Here is a 23,344-nt window from a genome sequence, read left to right as displayed (position 1 = left end):
ATACTGGGGTCCCAAATCAACCATGCTGGACTCTACCATGACCCCAAACTCCAGCAAACAAAAACCAGAGGAGGTAAACAGTGAAATGCAGAGCCACAGTTTATTCACTCTGCTGACTGCCCATCCGGCCAGCAGAGGGGCTTCTGGTCCAAGGGGCCCTTGCCCAGCCCTTGGGAGAAGGCACTGTAACAGCAGATGAAGGGGCTGACTGAGCCTCAGCAACACTGGAAACACTGGCCCCCAAGTACACTCCCTGGAGAAACAGGAGTGGGGGGCAGGAACCCATCCATAAAGCTTGGGGTATCACCCTGGCAGCTATTTCAGGGGAGCAGGCTAGAGAAGAGGAAGCATCCTGTCAGCCCTCCCAACTCTGTTTAGAGGAGAGCCATCCCTCAGGATAGCTGGGGCTCACTTGTCGAAGTGGTCCAAGGGATAGTGCTCCCCATAGGTCTGCAGGTGCTGGGCCAGAGACTCCCGCTGCTTGCGGAGCCGAGCAGGCATCTCCTGGTACACATCAGAGAAGAGCAGGTAGGGGTTGGGCTTCAGCTTCCGCTCAGCCTGTTCGAAGGCCTCCATCACCTGGGAGAACATGACAGGGTGGGAGGTGGGAGGCAGCAGACTGCTTTCCACCCCTCCCAGTGGAACCTCATCCAGGGGTTAACTACTGAGGCTGTGTTCCCATCTGGATAACAGCAGTGATGCTAATACCCCAAATACCAGCAGCTCCATGCCTGGCAGGGCCCAGGTGCTACCCTGAGTATGTGGATTTCTTCCCTTAGCATCTGACTAGCCCTAAGTTGTAGCCAACTTTGAGATGAGAAACAAGGGCACAGAGAAGGGACTCGCCTTGAAGAAGTAGCAGGACAGCAAAGACCAAAATGAGCAACTTGCTCACTCTGGGCAGGATACTCATACCACACAGGGACTAAGTCCTTTATCCTCCAACCACCTTGTCAAGTTGGCAAGACAATTTGCCCAGGATGCAAAGCAAGGATGCAGCTGAGATGACATGCCCCAGGCAGCCTGGATTCACAGGCTGCACCTGGGGATACAACTGGGTTACCTGAGCCTCCCAGCCTGGCAGCTCCAGAACCCAGCACCCCCATCCTCCCAGGGTCCTCCTGCGCAGCAGTCCCTCTAGCATGTGCCCTACCTTCTTGCGTGACTGCTTCCGCCAGGCTTTCTCTTGTTCCTCATCCCACCAGCCTCGGCTCACCAGGTAATGCCTTAGCCGTGAGATGGGGTGGTCCTGCTTGTCCCAGTAATTAACCTCATCTACCGAGCGGTACGCCGAGCTGTCATCACTGGTGCTGTGGTGCCCAATTCTGCACCATAGGGAAACAGCCTGAGTCAGCTTGGGAGTCTGGATGCAGGGAGGAGTGGCCGGGAAGAAGCAGGTGGAAATGAAGCAAAGATGAGGGAGATGCTTCCATACCGGGTGATGAGGCCACATTTTGGGGATGGTGACATGAGAGAGACAATACTGACAGTGTCTACCAGAGCTAACGACAGGGATGGGGAGAGGCAGGCACCTGTAGGTCATGGCTTCAATGAGGAAGGGCTGGTTCTCTGCCACAGCCCGCCGCCGGGCCTCCTTGGTAGCGTTGTACACAGCGAACACATCATTGCCATCCACACGGATGGACATGATGCCATATCCAGGACCTCGGGCCGCTGCAGGGACAGAGAGGAGACTGGCCAGGTCCAACAACTCAGGTGCAAAAATTCATGAAAGGGAATGAGCAGGAAAGAAAGAAACAATTTCAGAGCAAAGAAGCGGGGGGAGCAACAGAGTTCCCCGTCCACTGCCTCCAGTGGCCTTCCTGACAACAGACACCACTGGATCTTACCGATGCCGTCTCCTCGGTACTGCTCATAGGTGGGCGTGGAGATAGCGTAGCCATTGTTCCGGCAGAAGAAGATGATGGGGCACTCAAGAGTGGCAGCGAAATTGAAGCCAGCATGTGCATCTCCCTCACTGGCAGCCCCCTCACCGAAATAACAGATGACAACTCTGTTGGTGTTGGCCCGCTTGGCCGCGTAGGCTGCCCCTACAGCTGCAAGGAAAACAGGGTGGTCAGCAGGAGCACGGACACACACATATTCTCATCCCCCACCATTCTCTCTTACTCCCTCAACCATAGCCTGGGCTTGAGCTCAGGCTGGCTATCACTAGGCACCAAGGGGAACCTCTGAGCCTGCCCACCCTAGTCTTCTCCCTGCTCAACCCAGGGTGGACACCTGGGGCCCATGGCACACATCAGTCATGCAGGCACCTGCCTCAAGGTGCCCGCCCGACTCTCCCCTTCATGCCTCCTGGCCTATACTTTAATGTTACCTTCCTAGGTATTTCCCCTGAGGTTTCCCTGTTCCCCAGGAGATTCGCCACCCCTCACACACTCCAGATGCTTCTCCCTACTTCCTGTCTCCTCTACCCCATCAGCAGCAGCCAAAGTTGAGTCTCTCTTATTCACTGGTCCTACAGTGACACCTGCCACGAAGCAGGGGCTCTATACATTTGCCAAATGAGGGACTTGGTGGGCCCAAAAATGGAAGATTAGTCTAGGGCCAGCTTTAGAAACCCTGTCCATCTTAGCTTGAGGTCACCACCTGAGAGGACACTCCCTACCCTAGCCCAGGTCACTAAGCCAAAAGGCCACAGCTGTGAGGCCATGGAAGCACCTAGTTGCCCTGGCGGGACCCTTGACAGGCTGAAGGCCCCATAGGTGGCGAGAGGAATCCAGTCCTTTGGTCTCTGCTGCACTGTGCAAGCACAGGCCTATAAGGCTACTTCCTGAGCACCCACTGCACAAAGGGACTCAGGAAGCCTAGGGTGGGCACTGGGGATCTGCTTGGTTCTAAGAGCTGGGGTTGACAAGGGACAAGGAGAGAACCTGGGCTCTGGGTTCCCACAGTCCATGACTTGAGTTTCTGCTTTCCTCTGACTGCTATGTGACCTTCAAGCAGTCACTTCCCTTTGCCTTCAAATCCCTCTTTATACAGAAACAAGAGCAGGCAATAAACTTTATCCCCATAGGACTGGGGATTTAGCTCAGTGGCATAAGCGTCTGCCTTGCAAGCAAGCAGTCCTGAGTTCAATCCCTGGTACCAATAAAAAGACAGAAAAAAAAAAAAAGATAAATAAACTTTATCCCCATGGCTATGGAAGGTGTCCTGTTATACAAGAGAACATAACCACCAGGCATAGATCCTGGGGCACGTTTAGGACACGCTGGCCCCATGTGTGAGCAGGCAGGGGGGTGGACAGGAGTGTTGCCCATCTGGTTCAAGCCTGCTGAACAAGGTGGGGACAATACCAGGGCACTCCTCTGAAAGATTCTAAACAAGAACTATTTTGTAAGTCCAGCCCATAGGCCAGCTTCCGGGGGTGCCTAGCCAAATGAGCTGGGCTCCGCACAGGGATGTGACAGGGGTCTTTTGTGTGTGAGGCTCAAGACATGCATCCTTACCCTGAGGGATCTGTGTGGCCAGTGGGGAGGAGATGGTGACAAAGTGGCGCTCCTTGCAGCCATAGTGGACAGGCATCTGGCGCCCCTTGCCTGGGTCACTCATATTGCCGTAACACTGGGCCATGAACAGCTCCAGGGGGTAGTCCCGGTACATCAGCACACCTGGCGGGGACAAGGCAATGTAAGCCTGGAGGGTGATGAGTGAGGGAGGGTAAGACCAGTGCTGGGGTGACCCAGCATGAGCCCTGTATTGCAAAAGGGGTGGGAGGTTCTGATTCCCCATCTGTGAAAAACAATCAGGCAGAAGCAAGGGAGGCACCAATGGGAATCAAAGTGGAACCATAGGTATGAACTGGCAGGCAGACTGGAAAGCACACGCCTGGCTCCAAAAAAAAAAAAAAAAGACCAAGGTTCACAGCAGACAATCTAGATTTCAAAGGTGGCAGAAATACAGCCTGGTGCTGGGCATGGATCCAGGGCCTCAGGTATACAAAGCAAACCCTGTCTACCACCAAGCTAGAGCCCCAGCTGCAGACCCTCTTCCCTTTCCGTCTTTTCTTCTCCTGTCTTCCTTTTCTCTTTCTTAAGAAGAAACCAAGATTTTTAAAAAGTCTTCTCATTGGGCCAGGAATCTAGCTTAGTGGCCTAAGTGATTGTCTGGCAAAGCAAAGTTGTAAGTTCAATCTCTGGTACCAAAAAAAAAGTTTCCTCACTAGGTGTAGGAGTACACACCTATAATCCTATCTTTCAGGAGGCTGAGTCAAGAGGACTGCCACAAATTTGAGCCCAGCCTAGATTACACAGTGAGTTCAAGGCCAGCTACCTAAAGAGACTCTGTCTCAAAACCAAACCAAACCAAAAAATAAATACTTTCAGGGGCTGGGGATTTAGCTCAGCGGCATAAGCACCTGTCTTGCAAGCAGGCAGTCATGAGTTCGATCCCTGGTACCAATAAAAAACGAAAAAGACAAAATAAAATAAAATAAAATATATATATATACACACACACACACACACTTTCAACTAACTCAGTAACTTTAACTAAAGGCCACCCATCAATCCTTCTGCCTAAGGAAACACTCTACTTGAAGAAATTCTTTCTTCAAACAAAAGCCCTGGTGAGTGACAGCTCATTATCCAAGGGAAACCACCCTGGTGGAAGAAGACCCATCAGCCAAGCTAGGTGGCAGGATAGGTCTGTGGTTGTTTTAGGACCAGCTAGAATCTGTGCCCCACCTGAAAAGAGGTACGACTTCACACCCACCCCACTAGACAGCACAGGGGATCTGCCACACCCTCATGGCTTCCCCTGAGGACATGAGCTCACACAGAGCTGTTTCTACACCCTCTCACTGCCACAGAACCTTTCCTTCTGATGAAAATTTAATGGCGTCAAACATATAACACAGTGCCTATCCTCCCCAGATGACAACTGCAAGAATGAAGACAGTGCTGACCTATGCCTTCTCAGCATAAGTCACTCAGCTGACCAGAACGATCCTATGTGGCAGGCAAGAGCCTCCTTCTAGGTACAAAGGAGCAAATCCAGCCCATAGTTCTCCCATAACCAGCTCCACAGAGCCACTAAATGGCAGGGGCAGGACTGACCAAATGGAAAACACACTACTCAAGTCTGTACCTGGGAAAGCCAACAGACATATTCCTGCTTCTCAACTAGGGAATCCTCGGGCACTGAAAGAGCGACTACTCAGCACAGCTGGACAACCGGCTTTGAAATGATGCCCTTCTAGACATTCAGTTAGGGTCAAGCAACATTCCGCATTCACCTTTAGTACAGTTCATCAATTATATTCTATCGCATGCCTCTAACAAGTGTAATACAGATTCACACGCTATGTAGTTACATATACAGAAAACACTAGGAGACACTCAGGTGGGTCGGGGAAGGGAGCCTTGTGCAGGGCCAAAGGCACTCTCAACAGTCCCACAAGACACTGGCATCAAGCCATGTCAAAATGTAGTCCTAGGTCCTCCCATGTGAAAGTCACTGGGCAGGGATAGGAGATATTAAAAATTTAGGTTCTCAACTAGGAGTGGTGGTACATGCCTTTGCCCCAGCACTCAAAAGGCTGAGACAGGACTGTGACTGGACACCTTAGCAAGATCCTGTGCCAAAAGACCAAAGCCAAACAAACTGGCATGGTGGCACATGCCCATAATCCAAGAACACTGGGAGGCTAAGACAGAAGGATCACAAGTTAGAGCCCAGCCTGGACAAATTAGCAACTGAGCAAGAGCATGTTTCAAAAAAAAAAAAACCAAAACAAAACAAAACAAAAAAAGCTCAGTTCAAATGCCCTGGTTTTAATCCCTAGTCACCACACACATACATACAAAAAAATTTTAAAACAGTCTCAGGACTGGGGTGTTGCTCAGTGGCAGAGTGTTTACCTAGCAGGCACAAGGCCCTGGGATTCCAAACACAGCAGCAAAAACAATTTTTTAGAAATACATGTATATATATATAAAATCTGTCTCAGGCCCAGCCCCCAGGTGGTTCTGATTCACAGCAGGAAACTGCAGTCCTGTGGGAACCCCAGCTCTGGCTCGGCATCTGCTACCGCTTCACAATCCCTACCGAGTGCCACTCCCTGCCACTGCCCCAGTCAGAGCCCCACACGTGGCCCTGAAGGCAGCTGGGTGGCAAGCATTACGGGTTACTGCGGGGTCAGACTGCCACAAAGAGGACTCCGCCCCAGAACTCAGGAGGCCCACAGCCTGGGCCCCATGACCTCACTAAATAACTCAGGCTGCCTATCTGGCTTTCACAGGTAACAGGGATGCCTGTCTCTCCTAACTGGAGAGGTGCCTCCGTGAGGCACAAGGCCTTACAATCTGGGTCAGCCCTTATTCCCGTGTTCCCACAGTGTGGCACAAGGGGACAGGACAGAACCTCCAGTGCAGCTGGGAACTTACAGCAGGTAGAACCTTGGCCTGCTAGAGCTCAATGAGGCCAGTTGTTGCTGAGACCATAATTCTCCCCATGTCACTGAGGAGGTGGCCTCGCAGGGCAAGCAGCTGTGACCCAGGACTGGCGTGTTAATTGGCCTCACCTATTCACAACCCTTGTGGCTGCCCAGTGTCTGGGAGCCTGGTTTGTGTTACTAAAATGCTGAGCCTCGAATATCATGGGCCATTTATCCTACCCCAATGCAGGGGCAGGGGCATTGGAGGTGAGCAGGCAGCCCAGAAGACTGGAATGCCCAGCTGATCTAAGCAGAACCCAATGGCCATTCTGGCCTGCTGCATGCCTCTTCCCCAGCTGTTCCCAGGAGGGGCCCCAACTATGATGCAGGGCTCCAACTGTGAGTGCTTACCCTGTGTTGTGCCCTGTGCCGACAGCTTTTTAACAGCTGCCCATTGACTCCTCTCAACAGCTATGTGGGGTAACCACCCCTCATAAACAAGAAAACAGAGGCACCTCATGTCAAGATGGTGCAGAATGTCAGAAGATCAAGGCTCACTCTCTGGTGCACACCTGCTGACCTCCAGGGCAGTCCTCGAGTAGAACTCACACACCAGCAACACCAAAGCACCCTACTTACTGCTTGAGCTCAGCCTTCACCAAGTACTAATCACTAATCAGGTACTCTGTGAGCTCCTCCATCCCTCTCCACATCTTCTTTTCACTGACCTACCACACCAGGTGGACGGGCCAATCCTCCATTGTACACTGTGCTCAGGACCACCCACCTGTATCTGCTCCCTGGGGTTTCCAGTGCCTTCGGAGAAACCAGGTGAGCCTGGAGAGGCATCCACAGCAAATGGTGCATCACGCCCAGGCCTGAGCTCACTACATCCTTCCACAAGCCCTCAACACAGTTATCTCATCTAACTTCTCCTTAGACATGAGAAAACAGTGGTTCGGGAAAGAGCAGTGACTTTCCCTGAATGTGACAACTGGTAATGAGTGGTTCCAAGCAGTGTCCTGGCCTACCAGGGGAAGTCTGTCCCCTTCAATGTTCGTGCCTGGCCTATCTTGCTATGAAAACTCCTTCTCTGCCTTCCCAGGTCTATGTGGCCTTGTGTTTTTTCCAGAAGAGCTCTCCAGAACAGAAATGTGGGCCAAGCATGACAGACATACCTGCCTCCCGGTACTGGCCAAACACCAGGTCCGTGCTATCCAGGGCAGCTGCACTGCCCACATGCGTGCCCTCTTCTCCATAGTTGGTCATGTAGAAGGAGATCCGGCCCTGGAGGTGGACAGGGCACATAGGCCCAGATTTGGTTATGCTGGCCCATGACAGGACCATGTGAATCCTGCTTAACTTCTGGGGACTCCATGATCAGCAGTCCTCCTATAGGTTGGCCCTTGGAAGTCCGAGCCAAGAGCCCAAAGGAGGGACTTAGACACCACTGGGCACCAGTGAGCACTGCCTAAGTTAAACTAAGGCAGGTAGGCAGAGGGATCCAAACAGACACAATGAGACCGTGAGGCCTGACGGCTGAGATGTAAAGTGGGAGGTGGGGGAGGGGAGATGAGGTGGGAGAGCAGTTGGCACTAGGTGATAGGGAAATGACACAGCTGGATTAGACTCTGGCTGTTGTGCATGGAGCAGGGCACCACACCTATGTTTAGGAACCTCTTAGATCAGAGGAGATGGGGCTGACTGCAGTGAGCTAGGAGAAAAGGGGTAGTGGTGTATCCTGGGAGCTGGCGAAGCAGAACAGGAGCCTTCAAAAACGTGAGTTAGCACTGCTGGAGCAGCCACACAGGTGCCAATGCCAATCCCTCTCCTAGCACCTAGCAAAGACAGTCAGGTTCACAGGCCCCCTTGTAGCCACAGACAGCCAGGGGCAGTGTTAGCCAAAGGTTTCAGTGAAGTCAGTGTGCTTTTTGGAAAAGGATGACTACTACTGGTACCAACTCTGCCTCCACCTCCTTCTTTCTGCCTTACTGGGAACCCCAATGGACCTGTGGCAGCCATTCTGTGAAAAAGAGGCAACAAAGCAGAGTACAAAGCCAACTTGGTGACCGAAGAAAAAGGAAGGATCTGGGTGACTGATGGTACTACAAAAAGCTGACAGACTTCTAAGGCAACAGTGAGACAGGGAGGAAAGGGGACAAGATGTAGCTTGCCAGTTTGGGTGAAGGGTGGGCAGTGGTGGTCATTACTGAAAAATGAACTAAGAGAAGAAGGGGAGCAGGTCTGAGATGAAGAGGTAGAGATCAGGTCTAGACAGGCTGAGTTTGTTGTGGGGCACCAGGGTAAGATGCCAAGTAAGTGTAGGGCTCCAAGGATTAGTCTAACTGGAGAGCTGGGGAGCCCCTGGCATGCAATGAAAATGACTGTAACACAGGACAAAGTGAGCCCAAAAGGACACCCCTGGCCAGGCCCTCTGGGCTCAGAAGTATCCCCGCTTCTTGATGTTCTTCACGGGGCCTGGCTTCCCAACTGCTAGGGGGATGCCAACAAAGTGCTTTCCTCTAACTGGGGAGCCAACTAAAAGGTAAACAACCTGCAGTGCCAAGTGAGTGGGCAGATGCTGGCTGTGGCGGTCACTGTCGGGCGGAGCTTGCGGAGCTGCAGATGGGCTGGAAGAAACAGTTGGGCTTTGGCAAGTGACTGGCTGCCCACCCAGGGTCCTACCCCTCCTTCACTCTGTTAAAGAGATCTCATCCACCACAGGCAGCAACTACCCGGCCTAAAAAAATCCGTTTCCATCTCCGTGGCAGCAAAGAGGGACTGATGGAGTGTAAGCAGATGTCGCTGGTTTGGATGCCCTAATAGCTCTTTTAAAAGTGAGAGTAGAGACTGAGCTGGGATGCGCCATGTCTGACTTTCTACCTCCCCTCCACTTGCAGCCTGGGATGACAGGGGGCGAAGGGCTCCCACCACCATTTGGACCATGAAGTGAGCTAGAACAAGGGAGAAGCCAGCACTCTGGATAGCATATCGGAGCAATGGCAGGAGACCAGGATCCCCCAGCATCAAGGTGCCACCAGACCAATCCCAGACCTCCTACCCCTGATTTCCTTTATCTCAGAGGACAAACAATTCATGTTAAGCTACTGCTCTTGGTTTTGTTTAAGGCTTTTCTCTGGAGTATGGAGAAGGTCTGGCCCTCACAGCTAATCATAACCCCAGCAGGACATACTACAACACTGTGGTGCCCGAGCAGACATTGTTCCATGCTAGCCAATGCGCAAGGAAATGCATGCACTACCTCAAACCAAGTTCTCAGCCTGACCCTACAGGGTGGCTAGCTACTATTATTAATTCCATATTTCAAAAAAAAAATATTTTGTGGTGAAACTTGAGCCCAAGGCCTTATAGGTACCGGCAAGCATCCTACCCCTGAGCTACACCCCTGGCTGTTAGCTCTGTTTTAATACAATGCAGAAACTGAGGTAAACACAAGAATACTCTCCTGCCCAAAGTCACCAAGTATGACTGCACCCAAGTGTGTCAGATCACAAGGTGACTCTAAGCCAGGTAACTGTGTGCCCAGGCATGGCCCTGAGGCTGTGGAGAGGGGACTAAAGGATGGAATGAGAAAGGCTGATCAGGAAGTGCCGGACTTGATCCTGTGGACAGCTGGAGACCAAAGAAGTTGGGCTGAGTAAAATAGCACCCTTACTTATGGAACCCACACAGTGTTCCTGTGAGTGGAAGGTATGATGCGGGCTGCCTGCTTGTACCAGTGGTGTCCTCAACCCGTGGGCCTCCTGCACTGGTCTGCAGTAAGAGTTCCTAGGGCCTGGCAGATGCCTAAGCCCACCCCACTTCAGCCCAGTGGGAATGGTGGACAGCTGAGGGTCTGTCTGCCCAACACTCTACCCGCTTTCTGTCAGGACCCCTCCAGTGTATCTGTGCAGCCCAGGAGGGATAACTCCATTCCTCTGCTCCTTGGTTCCTAGAGGTAAGCACGTTAGCAGGCCTGGCCAGTCAGTCTGGCCAGGACAAGGTCTGAGATCAAAGCTTGGCCAATGAGCATCAGCTCTGGGGGTTTCTGCTGGAACCCTCTTTCCCCTACCAACTGGAAAGGATAATAATTGTGAGTCTGGTAAGGCCATAATAATTAATAATAACTAATACATATTGAGAACTGGCTCAATGCCCACTTCACTGTTCTAAGACCATTACAATCTTCATGGCAAGTTCATGAAGCAGGTACAGACAAAAAAGTGGAAGCATGAAGAAGTTAAGCAGTTTTTCCAGGGGCACAGAGCTAGAGGGGAAGAACTAAAACTCTGATCATAGAGCCTCTTTCTAGAATCTGTCCCCCAAGCCCTTTTCCTCTGCGACCTCTCCATGAGCCTAGAGCTGTCACCAAAATACGAAGGAGGCCAAGACAAAAGAGAAAAGAAGAGACAGAGAGAAATGGGTCTTATAATATCTGAGCTCCCTGGATCCAGTTGTGCTTGAAAACAGTCATGCAGACTTGCAGCTGAGTCAATAAATTTCCTCTTTGTAGGCTGTGGTTTCACTTGGTTTTTGTCTGCTAATACTGACATTTTTGAAGATCACAGCACATTTGACCTGGGCCTAGAGTGGTTCCTGGGCCTACAATGGGTCTCTGCTTCTCAGGACAGTGAACTTCTGAGAGCAACTGTGCCACCCCTTCCCTGCCCTCTCCCCACACAGTGAGCTGGGTCCATCTTCCTGTCCTTGGGCCAGACCTCTCCTGCACTCTTCTAGTCTTCTAGAATCCTAGAGAACCCTAAGAACTCTAAGCTTCCTCCAGAAGGATCTCCCTTCCTCTATCTTCCTTAGGAGTTAACCTTTGGCCCAAGCATAGGAAGGAGACCTGAGGTAATTCCCACCCCATCCCCACCCACCTGTCGCTGGGACTCATAGAGGATTCTATCCATGGTGTTGAGGAGCGTCATACTCCTGTAGAACTTCAGCACCTCCTCCTGGGGCAGCTAAAAACAGAGACACAGACAAACAGAGCAACTGGGACCAGGAAGGAGACAAGGAAGGGATGGTGGGAAGGGGGAGCACAGGTAGGGGAGTGGCCTCACGTGGGGGTCCTCGCTGGGGTTGATGATCTGGCCTTGGCGGTCCATGACACGGTAGATGGGGATCCCAGAGATGACATTGGGCTGGATGAACTCAAGCTTGTCTATGAACTCTGCTGAGGCCCCTGGGAACTGGGGTTTGTCATCCAGGGAGGAGAAAGTCTGTTGCTGCTGCCTGTGGGGATTCTGGGGAGACAGGCAGAAGGGTGCCTGTGTCAGGAACAGTACTGAGGTTCCAGCTGAGCCTTTCCTAGCAGCCAGCACACTGTGTGAGTTACACGGCCCAAAGACTCTGGGGCCTGGCACACAACACCATGGATACAGGGTCTGAACCCTATTCCACCATGTCCTTGACATGATACCTCAGTCAGGTTACTGCAATGTCTGTCTCAGTTTCCTCATCTGTAAGTTAGGATGAAACAGGTAAGTGCTGGCGCTGCATGCACAGGGCGCTGGGTTTGATCACCAGCACCAAAACAAAGACCCGCAACATCAATCCCAAGGCTGTTACAGAGATTAAATAATGACATGCCAAGCAGCTTATGAACTGGTGGCTATTACTACTCTCATCACCATAGGCCCAAACACTTCAACCTGGCACCAAAGTTTCACATTATTATGGCAGGCAGACACACCCCAGTACCATCACAGGAGGACCCAAAAGAGTTTAAGGTTTTGAGCTCCTAAGAGGCAGACTGCCTGCCTCCAATCTCTTTCTAGGTGATAAGGGAAAGTGATTTCTTTCCATGTGTGCTCTCATCTGTAAAATGGGTAACACCTTGTCGAGATGCGAGGTGTAAAGGAGACCATGTGACTAAGGTATTCAACAATGTATCTGTAAACCTTACAGAAAACTCGAAATCCCATGCTGGCTGTGAGGGCTCCTACTACATCTCCACCCCCACTTCCTTACGTGAAGGCCTCCTTTTCCACCACCCAGCAAACTGCTCCACAAGCTCCAGGGCCCTCTCAACAGCAGGGCTGCCTCCCCAAACAAGCCCAGAATGACTCATTCAACAAATATTTGCACACCTTTGTTTCCAGTCCTCTGCAGGTTTCTGGGAATCTCACACATCTGTCCTTGTTGCTAGTAGGGGAAACAGATGCTGACCAAGCAAGGCTAAGAGTGATTCATTCTACCTTACAGCAGAGTAGAAAGCAGGTAAGGCTTCTCAGAGAAAGTGAGCGCTGCAGGATAACCAGGAGTCAGGGAGAGTTTCAGACAAGGGGATGGAATATGCAAAAGATAAGCACAGGCCAGAGTATAGCTCCATGGTGGAACATATGTCTAGTATGTGAAAGGCCCTGGGTTCTATTCCAAGCATGACAAAAAAGAAAACCCTTCCTTTAGCCAGACATGGTGGCACACCGTACCAGTAATCCCAGCACCCTGGGAGGCTGAGGCAGGAGGCACACAAATTGGAGCTCAGCCTGGGCCACTTAGCAAGACACTGTCTCAAAATAAAAAAATAAAATAAAAATTTAAAAAGGTCTGAGGATGAAACTCAGAATGAGGCTCCCTTGGTTCAATTCCCAATAATTTAAAAGAGAAAAAAAAAAAGGAATGATTTGTCCTTTGTGAAAACTGATGGAGCCGAGTATGGAGCAGCACTGTGAGGACATCATACCTCTTCAGATCCAAAGCACTGCAGGGCAGCCCAGGAGACCTGTGGGAGGCCTAGCGCTCAGCAGGTGGCCCAATGAGACTGTGCCAGGCCACACTCTGTGCACCACACTACCTTACCAAGTCCTCAGGCATGACTGTTTGCCACTGCCTGGGAGATGAGGAAATTGAGGTGTGGGGAGGTAAAACAGCCTGCACCATGCCTCAAATGGGGGCAGAAGGCTTATGTCATGACTAGGTTTCTAACTCGGCTGGACTGAGATTCTGACCTCAAAACCCAGGCTCCAAACCCCTGTTGCCACAGCTGACCCAATTCTCCCACATCTGCGTCTTGTCTTCACACCACTCCCTGGATTTCTTTCAGGTCAGCATTTGTGGCTTCGCCTCCATGGTGGGAGCTAAAGAAGGATCTCACATGTAGGGACTCACGTGTGTCCCCCTCCCTCCTTTAATTGCAGCAAAGAAGTGGCCAAGGTTCCACTGGGGTGGTGTGTTATGTGTACACGATTATCCACATTTGTGGTTGTGAGGAAATTACACTCCCCACGGCAGGGCAGGTTCAGGCCAGACACCATGGCAGACGTGGCCTTCCCTTGCCAGGAAAAAGCAGCCAGCCCCCTGCAGCAGCCTTCTCCTCCTCCCAAACACCTGGGATAGCCTGGCATTACCTCTGCCTAGAAGATTCCTTTGTTTTGTATCTGTCTCCCACCCACACATAGATTCCAAAAAGGCCAGGGCAGCATCTAGTGTGGCTTACACAACAAGCACTCCACAAGTAATTACCCAACCAACAGATGAATGAGCGATCAGGTTCAATGGTTCTAGAATCAGACTGACTTGGATGGCAATTTTTGAGTTCACTATGTGCTCTCTGCAAATACTTAAGCCTCTGTGAATTTCCTCATGTGCAAAAATGCTGCTGAGAGCTGTGGGCAGAGTTCCTGGGATGAAGCATGCAAGGGGTTCAGTGCAGCCCTGGGGCAAACTATGTGCTTACAAATCGATGAGCGAGAAAAACAAACCTAGGAAGGTTAAGAAATATATAGAGGTAATGATGCAAGCAGGGTGAAGAGGAAGAACTTAATGCACCTTTTTTATTTTATTTGTGTGTGTGTGTGTGTGTGTGTGTGTGGTACTGGGGACTGAACCTAGGGCCCCATACATGCTAGGCAAGCACTCTACTGAACCCCACCCTACCTTTTTTCTTTTTCTTTTTTTTTTGAGACAGAGTCTCATTAAATTGTTCAGGCTAGCCTTGAACTTGATACTCCTCCTGCCTCAGCCTCCTGAGTAGCTAAGATTATAGATGTGTGCTACATGGCTTAAAGTGAATTTCAGTACCAGATGGTGGTCCCCACAAGTATTCCAGAGGGAGAAACTAAGGCAGAATCTAAACAGAATGGGCCTGCAGGCTGAAGTCTGGGTAGGGACCATAAGACAGTAAGAGAGGGATTGGCAGGGGCCAAAAGGCAGAAGCTGAGAGCTGAGAATAGGCCATGGCAGGACTGCTGGCCTCTGGAGGGTGGGACACTGCCATTAGGGCACCACAGTAAGCCTCTGACACTGGATTTGGGCCTAGGCCTTGTCATTCCTCCTTTCTGGGGCCTGGGCAGGTGGTCATCCCTCCCACTAGGTCACTGAGGAGAGTCAATGAGCTATGCAAAGGGCTAGGCCTGCAAAAGGGAGGGGCCCCATTATGGCATGGCTGGTGAAATGCTGCAAAAGGAGGATATGACTCCACCCATTTCTTCCTCCAGCTTTTGGAGGCATCAGGCTACAGATTTACACAAAGCCTTGAAACCACAAAGGGGCATGGCTTATCCCTGCTGGTGGCTAGGTTTGGGGTAGTCACAGTTCAGGAACAACTTCAAGCAGACCACAGCCTGCCTGAGCCTCAATTTCCTCCTATAGATGAAATGAACTGGCATGTGCAGAGGACCTGCCCCAGTGGCCCACACAGGAACACTGAATAGCACTGCCAAGTATATCTGACTGCCCTTCTGATCTGACAAGTAGATACTCAACAGTGGCCCAAGGCAGGCCTGACCTGGGGTCTGACGACAGGGAGACAAGCACTAAGAGAGCTGGGGAGATGTGATGTCAGCCACAGGGCAGGGCAGAACAAACATGCGTGGGTCTGAATCCTGGCTCAGTCCCCTGCCAGCTACAAGAGGGGGGCTGTGGGGGTGAACCAGGCTCCCCAAACCTACATCCTTGTGCAGAGAAGAGCAGCTGCCTCTCAGGCTGCAGTGGCCAGGTAAAGTCTCTGCTGCTGACCCAGAAGGAACTTTGCTTGATTACCAGCAGACGGAGCAGCAACAAAGAGTCCTGGAGAAAGGGATTGCTGGACAGGCAGGAGTGAGGCCAAGGCAAGGGGCTAGAACACACTGGTTCTGGCACCCTGAGACACTGGCGACCAGGATGTCCAGAGCAGGTTAATAAGGGGTCCAACTATGGCCCAGAGGACACACAATACACTTCATCTCATCCCTGCCTGCATCACCCCCAGGTGAAGCATTTTGATCAACAAAGGTGATCAGAGGCTCAGATGAGCCAGGCAACTTGCTCACAGCCAGAGAAATCACAAATTATGTTGTCATCTGAAACCAGGCCACCCTGACCACAACTGCCTCAATGGAGAAAGGTAAGGTCCATAGAAGGTGGGGGGCTCTGTGTGGGCTTTCTATTGAAGACAGCTAAGGATACCCAAACCAGCTCTGTCTCAGACCGGCTCTGCTCAAAGACAGCAAAGAGCTGGGCCTTGTTCTGGGCCTCAAAGACCCAGGAGCTTTAGAAGAACTCAGCTCCCCAGGAACCACAGGTGTAAGTCCCAAGAGAGGTACTTTACTCTTTCTCTCATTCAGTCAAGACCAAAGCAGATTCACCCTCCTTGGAGAAAAACAGCTGCTCCCAATGAGTACTTCCTGACTCAAAAAGGGCTGATAATATGCAGTTAAGTGCCCCGTAAGAACTATCTTCTTACAGGCTGAGCATACAGCTCAGTGGCATAGTGCCTACCTGGCAAGCACAAGGTCCTGAGTTTGAGTCCCAATATCCCCTCCCCCCAAAAAGAACTACTTTCTTTAAACTTCATTAATGGTCTGTATCAGAGAAACTTTTTGTTTTGGGATTTTTTTTTTTTTTTTTTACTATGCAGGTCAGTTGACCTTGAATTCACTAGGTAATCCAGGTTGTCCATGAACTTATTGTGATATTCCTGCCTCAGCCTCCAGAGTGCTAGGATGACAATGTGCACCACCATGCTTGGCTTGGCACTACTATTACTGTCTTACAGATGGAGACCTGGTATTGAGGTTCAGAAAGCCACTATGAGGAAGCAGCAGCAGGCTGGCCTTCATCTGAAGGATCACATATCTACACAGGTGTCCAGGTGGAAGGAGGTACGTATAGTGGGGAGTGGCTGCAGACATGAACAGGCTGTTCCAGCCCAAAGAACACAAGGTGCCCAAGGAAGGCCAGACAAACAAGGTGTTAGGCAGGGGAGTTTCAGCTGACATTAACCTCTCCGGGGTACAAATAAACAGGCTATCGTCACTGGGAAGTTCTTTTCTCCCACCAGGAGAGGAGCCTCCACCTGACCTAAGCTTTCCGCATTCTCATTCTTGTCTCCATTTCTTCATCCTCCGCTGTCTTCCCCCCAAGCTATTCGAGAGCTGCTCTGGATATGGCATTTTATCACCTGAACAGAAACCTGGGGCACAAGGAAACTCATCCTATAGCAAGCGAGAGGACACCTCTGCGTATGTGTGCAAACAAAACAGATCTCTGAGAGCAAAAGAACAAAATAGGCTCACAAGAAGCATAGGGCAGAGAGGTATATTGATATGATCAATACTGATTTTATCAGGCATTAACATGGGGCAAACCGGTTGTCAAGAATAATAGATGTATATACAAATATTTGTATTATTGGGTCCTGTATTTACTTTTTGTTGTAGACCTGGATCAGGTAATGTCTTGATGACCATATGCCTGTTGAGATGACCACAGAGGATTTGGTTGGAAGCACTATCTTAAAACTAAGTCCCAAGCAGAAAAGGACAGTGGAGCAACAGCAGCTTCCTTTGGCCATCCCCACACCCACAGTACTTGAACCATCTAGCCTTGCTCAATCAGATAAAGAGCTGGGACGGGGGGGGGGGGGGGGGGGAGACAAAGAAAACTCTTTCCCACTAGTGTTTCACTGCAACTTCCATTTCACAACTGCCCAAAGTAAAACCAGTAGCCTTAACTGCACTACAAGTGGCTACTTCCGCTTTCCCAACTCAGAAAAATTTTGCTGCATCACAGGCTGTGACTTCCACCCTTCAGAGAACAGTCATTCTTTCTCCCTTGCAACTGGCACTACAAGAAGCCAGTGGAGTGGGAAAATCCCAGGAGGATTTTTCAGTGATCCCAATAACCTGGGACAAGTTAGACATCATCATGAAGTTGTACCATTTAAGACCTTAAAAGAACTAAAATAAGTAACCACTATCTATGACTCCACAGCTCCTTTTACCTTGAGTGTTACAGAACTCACAGGACAACAGGTTATGGCCCCAAATGATTGACTAAAGCATGTTTAAGTCGGGATGATTTACTGTGGAAGAGAATTTCTTTGAATTGTGTATGAATCAAGCCACTCGCAATGCCACTCACAAAATGGCCATTACAAAAAGACATGTTAACAGGAGGTGTCTTTGCTGCCACAAATCATCAACTTACTTTTGAACTGCAACCATACGAACAAACAGTTGCCACAGAGCTTGCAGGGAACTTCCTTCAAAGGGTGAGACCTCCCTTGATGTGGCCTCCATTCACCAGGGTTCTGATAAGCCTTTTTAGGATTTTGTGGCATGCCTGTTTGTTAACAACTGAGATTTAGAGACCAAAAACTGGAAAGATAGATGGGCTAGGTGGACAGCCAATATTCTGGCCCCGGCCCTCTGAGATCAATGAGGACCCAGAATATAAGGGATTCTCTTCTGTGCTACTCTACAACTCAGTGAGTCCCAATTTTCTGACCAAGGAAGTTGATGGACCACAGAAGAAGGAGACTGATGGTGTGTAGTGTACCTAAGGAGAGCCACTAAGAGAAAAGTCCCCAAGCTTTTACAGAAAGCAACTTGGTCAAGCAATGACAGTGACTCATCCAGATGGCTAACAGTGATAGAAGAGCTAAGAGGTTCTGTACATGGTTCCAAAGTAAATACTGAGGAAATTTAACTGACTTAGATAGATAATAAAGAATTAATATAGATCTACCTTAACTTGGTCTTGAAATCCAGCAGAAAAGTATAACCACAAGATGTATAAAACAAAGTCATAGGAATATGTTAGCTACAAAAGAAATTCAACCACTAACATCTGATAATTGCCAGCTACACTGATAACTCATGACTACTGTTAAAAGTTAATGTGCTGGGGCTGGGGATTTAGCTCAGCGGCATAAGCGCCTGCCTTGCAAGCAGGCAGTCATGAGTTCAATCCCCGGTACCGATAAAAAGGAAAAAAGACAAAAAAAAAAAAAAGTTAATGCGCTGTATAATTGCTGAATGCAGGGGCCTGAAATCCTTGAGTGGGGAATCTTTAGCCTAAACAAGAAAGTTCACTCAGAATGGAAAGGGCTAAAGCAAGGCCAGCCTAGAGTACATGGAGCACTTGAGGCAAGGACGTAAACAAGCTGTTCCAGCCCCAAGTACACAAGGTGCCCAAGGAAGGTCAGATAAACCAGGTGTTAGAATAGGGGTTTCAACTGACATTTATAAATAAATGTGGTTCTTTTTCTCCTATCAGGAGAGGAGGTACCACCTGACCTCATCTTCCTGCATTCTGACTCTTGTCTCCATTTCTTCATCTTCCACTTTCCTCCCCCAAGAAATTGACCACTGTGCTGGATATGGCAACATATATTAATTAAATAAAAACAACATAAGGCATTGTTTAGAGTTAGGCTCCTGCAGCAAGCTGTTTGTATCACTGAAAGCTCTAAAAGATTCACCATCACTAGACTAGAATAAAAATCGAAATGGGAGTCATCATGCTGAAGTTCCCTGAGATCAAACCAAAACTAAATTGTCATCTGATCAGCTGAAAAATCAAGACAAGAAGGAGGGCCAAATTTCCTCAATGGACTAATTTTGAGCAGCATAATAATAAAATTCTCTCTGCTTTAATCCTTATCAAAAAAGACATTGATGGCTGGATGTGATGGCACAGGCCTATAATCTGAGGCTGAGGCAGGAGGATCACCATGAGTTTGAGGGCAGCATAGGCTAGTAATGAGTTTCAGACCAGCCTAAACCACAGCAAGACCTTGTCTCAAAAAAAAAAAAAAAAAAAAAAAGAGAAAAAAAAAAAAAAACTTTCACCCTTACAAAAAACATCACTCAAAAAAACCTGATCTGAAGTGTTCAGTTATTTTACTATTGTTCTCTCTCACTAGAAGTTACAAAGAAAGTAACTTTGAAAGTCCTTTTGTGGAACACTTCCTTGTTTCCGCTTTCTTCATCCTTTCTCTTATCTATAAAACCAGTACCCTCTGCTAGGGTCATTGAAAACACAGTTTCATACTCTATCTTAGAATCATACATTAAGCCAATTAAGGGCCCCAACAACAGCAGGGAATTGGCTCAGCGGTTGAACACTGGTCTGGCATTATGGTTTTATTATCAGTAGCTAGGGTATTTAGAAATAATGCAGGCAGTCAGACAGAGCTGGTTCCTCAAAAGGTCAGTGCAAAAAATAACTGTGGCTGGAGGTGTATTCACTGAAGGTCAGGCTTCAAGAAAAAGTGGAACTGCTCACGCATATACTTTCCCTAGGAATGAACATCAGTGACTGATATTCTAAAGAGACACAAATCACCTTTAAAGTAGTCACATGTGGCTACTGGCAACTGTACTGGACAGGGCAAATATGAAACATGTCTACTCTCACAGAAAGTTTTATGGGAGAGTCAAATCTTTGACTATTACTGCCTCATCCCTCCATTCATAAAGGTGGGAACTGCCAGGCGCAGTGGTGTATGCCTATACTCTCAGCACTTGGGAGGCTGAGGCAGGAGGATCACCACAAGTTCGAGACCAGCCTGGGCTACAAAGTGAACTCAAGGCCAGCCTAAACTGCCCAGCGAGACTCTGTCCCAAAGACAAAAAAAAAAAAAAACAGGAATTTAAGCCAGGCACAGTGATGCATGCCTGTAATTCCAGCACTTTGGAGGCTGAGGCAGAAGGATTACAAATTGCAGCCCAGCCTGAGACCTTTACTAAAAAAAAAGAAAAGAGAAAAAGGACTGGGAATGCAGTTCTGTGCAGACTATGGCTTCAATCTCTTGTACTGCAAAAAAAGAAATAATAATACATACTTTAAAAAAAAGTAGTGACTTTTTAAAAACCTTAGAACATAGGGCTGGAGGGTGTAGGTGAATGGCAGACCACTTGCCTAGCATGTGCAAGGACGTGCATTCAACCCCCAGTACTGGGAAGAAAATTACAACAGGTGCAAGAAGTGGAGTGGTGCGGGAACAGTGACTAAGAAAATGTAAAATTTTATGTACATTAGAGACTTCTCCTTCCAACTTCTTCCTAAAAATAAATGAGGAAGAAAAGTAAGAGGGACAGCAACAGGGAGACTGAGGCATGGAGGACACAGATTTAATCACTCACAAATGACCTTTCACTAGCCTACCCCATCCTGCTCACCTCACACCTCACTTGCCCAACCAGTGGCTTCTTTTTTTTTTTTCTTTTTGAGACAGAGTCTCCCCATGCAGTTAAAACTGGCCTTGAACTCACTTTGTAGCCCAGGCTGGTCTCAATCTTGCAATGAACCCCCTGCCTCAGCTTCCCAAGTGCCACCCAGTGGCTCCTGAGACTCATATCAACTGACTGCTTTTTAAAAATAAAACCAAAAAGAACAGCCCAGGAGCAGAATAGTTCTCTATACCTACCCTGCTCCTGCAACCCTTACTACACTTAGCTGTTTCACATGTTTTCCTTCATTCCTAGGCACCCATACCTCACTCCTAGCCCTATCCTCTTCACTCTCCTGTGTCTCTCCTCCTACCCTGAGCTTCTTCCCACAAATACTATCTTCCTTGTTTAATGAATTGGCATCAAAGAGTCAGACACTATTTTCCAAGATGTTGATTAAAGATTGCAATTCTTCCCCAGATCACTGCCAATCCACTCCCCTACCTTATCCCCATCACTACCACCTTTCTCTTCCAGTCTCCAATTTCTGTCCCTTCTCTCCACACCAGCAACAATAGCCAATATTCCTACTGCTTTTATAAAGTCCTGGGTCCAGTTTTAAGCAGATCATCCCTCTAAGGTGACCACTAGTACCATTTTAGAGAGGAGAGCATTTAGGTCTAAGGAGGAATAAGATGCAGTCTCTAGCCCAGAGCTACACAACTGGAAAATGGCAGAGGAGGGATGCGCACATAGTTTGCTTCAAAACCCACCCACTTAACCAGTCCAACTCTGGGATTCTAGTTCAAAGCTCTTCTGCTACCTGCTGCTGTTACAGGCAGCTGAGTCAGAAATACAACAGGCAGCCAGACAGGGGTAGGTCCTCAAAGGAGCCAGTGCAGAAGCCCAGATACCTTGCACTGTGGGGGAGGCTATGGGCCAGGTCTCAAGACAAAAGATCAAACAAATACACCTGTATCCTAAGGATTGATATTTGAACTAGTTCTCTATCACCCTGTGGAAGTCAGGAGTCACCATCTCAAACCCCTACAGGAAGAATCACTGCTGTTAAGCAGGCCGCTTACTACGTGACTCACTTCCCCATTTGTTCACAATTTAATCAATTTTACCTGAACAATTAATCTTATTGGTTAACCACAGTTCTGTCCCGCCTTTCGCCCACTTTGCGAGTTCCAAGTTTTCCTCACCTCTGACCTGTCTCACCTCATGGTTTTACTAGAAAAGCCAAGAGTCTTTGGCAACCTGCTTGGGAAAGCGTCCATCCCTCAGACAAAGCTTTCTTTCTCTCGGTAAATCTAATTTTGCTCTTAACCTCCGTTTTTCCTAAAATTCATTCTTTCATTTTAGAGAACACAAACTCCTACCGGACATACAGTAGGTTGGGAGTGTCATTCCCTTTGTATCACTGCTATTGCTGTGCTAAACTGTGCCTTCCAACTAGAATTATTTTCTTTTCGTAATGTTTCGTACTTTACTGGAGAGCAGGGGATCAACACCAGGGCCTCCCACAGGTCAGGTTAGAAATCTACTGAGCGACATCACTAGCCCTCAACTAGATCTTTTTTTAATCCCAGCAAGATGTTGCCCTTGGCAGCACCTACCTAAAGGGATTCTGGCCCTCTTAATAAAAACAAAGCTTTCTCAAGTGTTTTTTAAAATGTGAGCAAAAACCTTTGTCTGGCCCTCCTTCTTTTTATCTATTAATTCAATAAACACCTACTGATCAACTCCTCTGTACAATAAACACAACATGAAATTCCCTGTCCTAACTTCCGATCAGGGAAGGATAAGGGAACCAAACAAATTTCTTACGCAATTCATCCTAAAATTGGAAATGAGAGAAAATAACAAAGGGATGCAAAGCCCTACAAAAGCCTGTGACAGGGACCTATCTCTACTTTTTCTTTCCATAGGCCTCTTTACTCAGAAGAAAGTGTCTCCTAACTAAGTCAGGCCATTCTCCGATCCCTGAGGGAAAAAGTCTCTTTGCTTTGTCGTGTGCCTCCAAGGGGCCTCCGCTGTGGGCTGGACGGCAACGAATAAGGAGGCTCCAGTTCACTCTCCAAGCTGTCTCCCTTTCCTCTCCTTCCCTTTAGACTCCTCTCCTACTGGTCTCCGAGTCCTTCCCCCTCACGTAACTGCCCTTTCACGCCGTGCACCACGCTTTACAAATCACCCTTATGTCCCACTTACACTTAAGGAGAAACCCCTAGGAGCTCGGTACTCACAGATCTAGCCAACCCCCGAACCCCAGGCCACCGCAGCAACAGAAGGGCAACCTGGCCCAGGCCTCGGCTTTGGCCCAAGACTCTCGTCGCGCAGGCCGCTATCGCCATCTTGCCGCCACTCAGCGATCCGCCCCTTTCCTGGTCTAGACTGGGGGCTGCCTCCTTTAGAGCCTGATTCAAATGCCTACATAAACCTTGACATCAGAGTATCTACTTCCGATCATATGAAAACTAGAACCCATAGATGCGCAAAGGAGACAATTTTCCTTCCTCCAAGTACCCCAATAGCTTTCATGTATTAGCTCACATAACAGGCA

At 49.0% G+C, this 23,344-nt stretch overlaps 1 protein-coding gene across 2 annotated transcripts; it reads right to left on the bottom strand.

Annotated features, from left to right (window-relative positions):
* Positions 1-86: 86 nt before the first annotated feature.
* On the bottom strand, positions 87-23,184 carry Bckdha (branched chain keto acid dehydrogenase E1 subunit alpha). 2 transcript variants are annotated; one of them, XM_003461982.4, is made up of 9 exons: positions 23,028-23,184; positions 11,461-11,643; positions 11,275-11,361; positions 7,576-7,684; positions 3,471-3,632; positions 1,851-2,057; positions 1,533-1,674; positions 1,154-1,325; positions 87-579 (listed from the first exon to the last, which is right to left on the bottom strand). In XM_003461982.4, the coding sequence occupies exons 1-9, from the start codon at positions 23,133-23,135 to the stop codon at positions 409-411; spliced, it is 1,341 nt and encodes a 446-aa protein (XP_003462030.1). In that variant the 5' UTR covers positions 23,136-23,184; the 3' UTR covers positions 87-408. The 2 variants fall into 2 exon arrangements, with proteins under 2 accessions (XP_003462030.1, XP_063108882.1); XM_063252812.1 differs by lacking the exon at positions 3,471-3,632.
* Positions 23,185-23,344: the final 160 nt, after the last annotated feature.

The sequence above is a fragment of the Cavia porcellus genome, unplaced genomic scaffold (assembly GCF_034190915.1).
Source record: "Cavia porcellus strain 051 isolate PalLab524CR breed Dunkin Hartley unplaced genomic scaffold, mCavPor4.1 scaffold_7, whole genome shotgun sequence".
NCBI classification, from domain to species: domain Eukaryota; kingdom Metazoa; phylum Chordata; class Mammalia; order Rodentia; family Caviidae; genus Cavia; species Cavia porcellus.
Note: the sequence above shows the minus strand (reverse complement) of the source record. Positions and strands in the feature narration are given on the sequence as shown.